Source organism: Drosophila mauritiana, chromosome 3L (genome assembly GCF_004382145.1).
Source record: "Drosophila mauritiana strain mau12 chromosome 3L, ASM438214v1, whole genome shotgun sequence".
Lineage (NCBI taxonomy): Eukaryota > Metazoa > Arthropoda > Insecta > Diptera > Drosophilidae > Drosophila > Drosophila mauritiana.
This window is the reverse complement of record NC_046669.1, coordinates 10478724-10483261: the sequence shown is the minus strand read 5'-3', so window position 1 is coordinate 10483261 and position 4538 is coordinate 10478724. Positions and strand designations below refer to the sequence as shown.

The following is a 4538-nucleotide window of genomic DNA, read 5'->3' as shown; positions in this document are numbered from 1 at the left end:
GATGAGATTCAATTCGATTTCCCTATATTAAGTTCAAGTAATGTGTGTGTGTGTATTTCGGGTTTTTGTGTCGGAATGTGGCCCCAAATGTTTGTTTACAATGCCGGCAACAAGTTGATGGCTATTGAGTGGGAGCGAATAAATATGTTTAATGATTGTTTTTATAATTCTTTCCCAAATGCCGAAAAATTGCGCAATTCCCACAATGGAAAATGCCCAAACGAAAGCCACTGACGACTGTGGTGGGTGGGTGAGAAATATTCACTTCCTCTTTTTGATAAATCAATACGGAAAATACAGAAAATCAAACCTATCATATCGGCTATGCCCTCCAAAGCAACAAATTGCTCACTTCTTTGGGGTGTGTATATAAAGTTCCTTCTTTGTATTCATTGTGTAAATGCTCGAGGAAACCGAAAAGAGACCCAGTCTCAGTCTGTCCTTTATCCTTTTCTTCGCCACTCCATTTTCCCGCGCTCTATATCCAGCAAAGAAAAAAGAAAAGAAAAGCTGAAAATGTTTTGCCCACTCTCCGGCTGGCCCTAATCAAGTAACCCGAACACGTTCTTTGTTAGATTTATATGGAAAATATATTTTTATACATGCAACCCAATGAATCCCGACCCGAAAAGCACCCAAATCACCCCGCCCACCCACTTCCACCCACCCGCTGTGAGGAAACTGGCTCCTTGGGGGTGGCTAGACTTTCCCGGCTAGTCAAAAGTGATATTTTACATATTTTCCGACAGTTTTTCCTTTATTTTCCCACTTCCATGTCCTTTCTTGGCTGCTCCTTTTTTTTCCTCAGCCGAGCTTTGCTTGCATTTTATTACTTAACGCTTAAGTGTGCTTCTTAGGAAGGAAAAAGGCGCGCAGAATGGTGGCTATTTTCTTTCTTTTTTTGCGCAGACTTTTCTGTTTTAAATTGAAAAGTTGTAAAAGGATTTCTTGGGTTGCTCCTTTTTTCCGTGCGCTAGAGTTTGGCAAATTAGACACTCCTTTTTTTGGGAAATGATCAAACAGAAAAGTTTTATTTAACAAATATGGTGGTATGGGGCATAACAGAGAAATGGATGTGAGATGGAACAATGGGTGTGGGGTGGTGGAATGAAGACAATAAAATCACGGGTTATCACAATTACCAGCTGCCACCGCCCTGGGGAGCCCAACCTCCGCTGGAGGAGCCACCTGACGACCAACCGCCGCTGGAAGCTCCGCCGGAGGACCAGCCACCACTGGATGGGGCACCGTAGGAGCCACTGGGAGGGCCGTACGAGGAACTGGGAGGACCATACGAGGAACTGGGTCCAGCGTAGGACGAACCACCCGAGGACCAACCACCGGAGTCTCCAGCTCCAGAGTCCGATTCCGAGATGACTTTGATGATCTTCACAGCTTCAGCACCACCTCCACCTCCAGAGGACCAGCCACCGCTGGAAGCACCACCCGATGACCAGCCGCCACCAGATGCACCACCATATCCTCCAGAGGAACCTCCATAGCCGCCACCACCATGGCCGCCAGACGAAGCCTGCTGCGAGATGATCTTGATGATTTTGATTTCCTGGCCGCCGCCACCGCCGCCGTGTCCACCATGTCCACCATATCCGCCACCACCGCCAGCCGACCAGCCGCCGCCGCCGCCGCCTCCTCCGGATTGCCAGCCTCCAGAGCCACCAGCTGGAGCAGTTTCGTGGATCACTTTGATGACTTTGACAGGCGGGGAACCACCACCACCGCCATGGTGATCTGAGCCACCGCCACCGCCGCCACCGTAGCTGTAGCCACCATCTCCGCCGCCGCCGTGGGAGGATCCACCACCGCCGTAGCCACCACCACCAGCTCCTCCTCCAATGAATCCTGCTTGAGCCACCGCGGCCACAGCCAGCAAACAGACAAATACTTTCATGTTGACCTGATGGAGATGAGCCAATGCGTCGAACTGATGTCTCTACCAGGTCGCGTTTACACTTTTATAGAGCGCACCACCGCGATTCGAGGCACCACGGCCTTGTCCGGAAGCACCACGCAAGTGGTGCAGTGCACTTCGAACACCCCCGGGCGAGTTAACAGCATTAACACAGGCTCGAGTGGCTCCGGCGAAAGCATCGTTGGGTTGATGTCGATGACGAAAGACTCTCCCCTGGCCACCATCGAAGGCTACATTTGCTGATCGAATCAGTTGGGGAATGGGTTTAAAAATACGCTTCCATGGCCAGCAACATATTATTAAATCATATTAGAGCAATTTATACACTGTTTTTCCAAAATGTCGAATCGAGAGAGGAAAGACATTCATATGCGAATAAAGTTTGAGTATTACTGTTAATTTCCTTAAATAAATCTCATTGTGTATTAGCGAGATATTTTAATATAAATGTTTTTCTGGCAAAAATATTACTATGTGCCACATCGAATTAGTTTATATATGCAAACTCCAATATCGAGTAGAGTATCTTATCAGCGACTATTATTCAAATTTGTTATACTTTCTCGTGATTTGTTAGCATTATGTAATCAAAAACACAGCCAAACAAAACAAATAAGCGAGCAGGCAGCGAACATTATTTTTGGCGCTTTGAGCGCACTTGAATGAAGTTTTTCCCCCGATCGCAACCGCAGCTGCCCCACTGCCACACTCGCCCCCTTCCGCCGATCGAATCGCAGCCGTGATTAATGAGTGCGGAGTTCAAAACGCAGGTGATGGAGCCCAGGCGAGAGGACCAGACGACAGCCAGGCGAGATTCGTGCGCTTTCAACTGTCCCTGACATCGATCTGCGGGCTACCACTTTGCGGTGTTACGCATGCGATTCAGATGGGTCAACTGCCAAGTGCACAGAAAGAAACAAGTCAAACTTGTTGTGAAATGTGGGAAAAATATGACTTTTCTATGGACATTTGCAATAAAAGATCAAGCATACTTATGCAACTATATACACTAAGGAACCATTGTGATTTATAAGGATTCCTTTTCTTTTGGTAAGTGCAGTAATGGGAATATATGTATTGTTGGATTTTCTTTCAGTGCACCGTCTCCTGTTTCACTTCTTGATTTCGAGCCCCATCCCAGACGACCCCGCGTTCATTCATCCGTTCCAGCACCTTTGCATCGATCCATCTCCATTCATCGATCATCTTAGCTGGGGGCAACAGTTCTCAATGAGACGTCAAGTTCTCATTAAGACGAGAGCCGCATGCAAATGCCACATCAATTAATCAATTTGTTTTGCCAATAAATACGACTAAATATGGCCAACGATCTCTGCCAATAATGATAAATGGTTTCACCAGCTTGGCTTTTCTGCTTTTGCAGTCCATTTGGCATTATGTTATTTTATCTCTTTACATTTTCACTCGGCCAAATGAATTCAATTAAGCAAAGAAAAAAAAACCACGAAAAAAATTCCACAAAAAATTAACGTGGGAATATTTTTTGGACTGCGCTTGGCCACGCATGACAAATATGTCAAGCTACTTCGGGACCCCGCCAACTGCCGTCCCCCTTTTCCACAAATAAATAGACTACGCATGCAATCTACTGCCATTTTCATACACTTTTCGCAGCCCAAGGAGGAAAAGTCAGGATTGAATGGGTGATAAATTAATGGTCATTTATTTTCAAGCAGTTATAACTCCATTGGGTGCATGGAAACAAGTGGAAAAATCAGTATTCTAAATTGATTAGCCATTTTTGATAAATTCCTTATAACAAATAAATGAGGAAAGCTAATGATTTAATTTTATTTTGATTACATGTAATTTTTAAATCATTATATTAATAATTCTTACCAGCCTTAAATGGCATTTTCCTCAGGGCTTAACATTAAATTATTTCACACGTTTTGAGCGGGAACCCTTGGGAAAGTTGCTCTAGGGTTAAACTGACTGGCTTTTCCCTAGCTCTACTCTTGTGTCACATTTAGCGAGTCTGACATTTGGTGGAAATATTGTTGGAAATATTCGCTGGACGAAAAGTGAAATAAAGTTGCAATTCCTGCAAGAGCTGTCAAAATGTTGCTGCAGTTGCTGCTGTTGCAGTGGCAGTTGCCGCCGCTGCTGCTGCTGCTGCAGTTGCCGCTGCAGTTGATATTGCAGTTGCTGCTGGGCTCGGCAACCTGCTGACTGCTGCCCGTCGTTTTCCCATGTGAATGCTTAACCGATTGCAAGTGCTTACCCTCTCGCCCCCGACTAACCCCTTTCAATTTTCCGCCCTCCCTCCCCTTCCATTTTTTTTTTGTCAGTCAACCTGCCTGAAATTTTTGCCAAAAACAATTTCGACAGTCGCGCATTTTTCACGCTGCCTCATTTGCAGCGATTTTCAATGCGATATTTGTTGCTGTTGCTGCCACCGATTGTTGTTGCATTTGTTGTCGCTAGTTGCAGTTGCCGCATTGCTTGTTGTTGCTTGTTCACATAACCATAACTGCGCATGGCACCTCAACAGATTGTGCCTAGGTTTTCCATACCCTTAAAGGGGGTACTCTCAATGGGCTCAGGTCTAGAAATAAGTAGCTACTTAATATGCTGTTCAAAATAA

General features: G+C 45.5%; 1 protein-coding gene across 1 annotated transcript; it reads right to left on the bottom strand.

Moving 5' to 3' along the window:
• Window positions 1-929: 929 nt before the first annotated feature.
• On the bottom strand, window positions 930-1994 carry LOC117140164 (loricrin). The gene has a single exon (XM_033302937.1). It carries the CDS (start codon window positions 1907-1909, stop codon window positions 1139-1141), a length of 771 nt encoding a protein of 256 aa, XP_033158828.1. The 5' UTR covers window positions 1910-1994; the 3' UTR covers window positions 930-1138.
• Between the last annotated feature and the right edge of the window lie 2544 nt (window positions 1995-4538).

What these genes read in the sequence shown, in the direction of transcription:
- LOC117140164 (XM_033302937.1), bottom strand. Translation starts at nt 1,909, where the DNA reads ATGAAAGTATTTGTCTGTTTGCTGGCTGTGGCCGCGGTGGCTCAAGCA.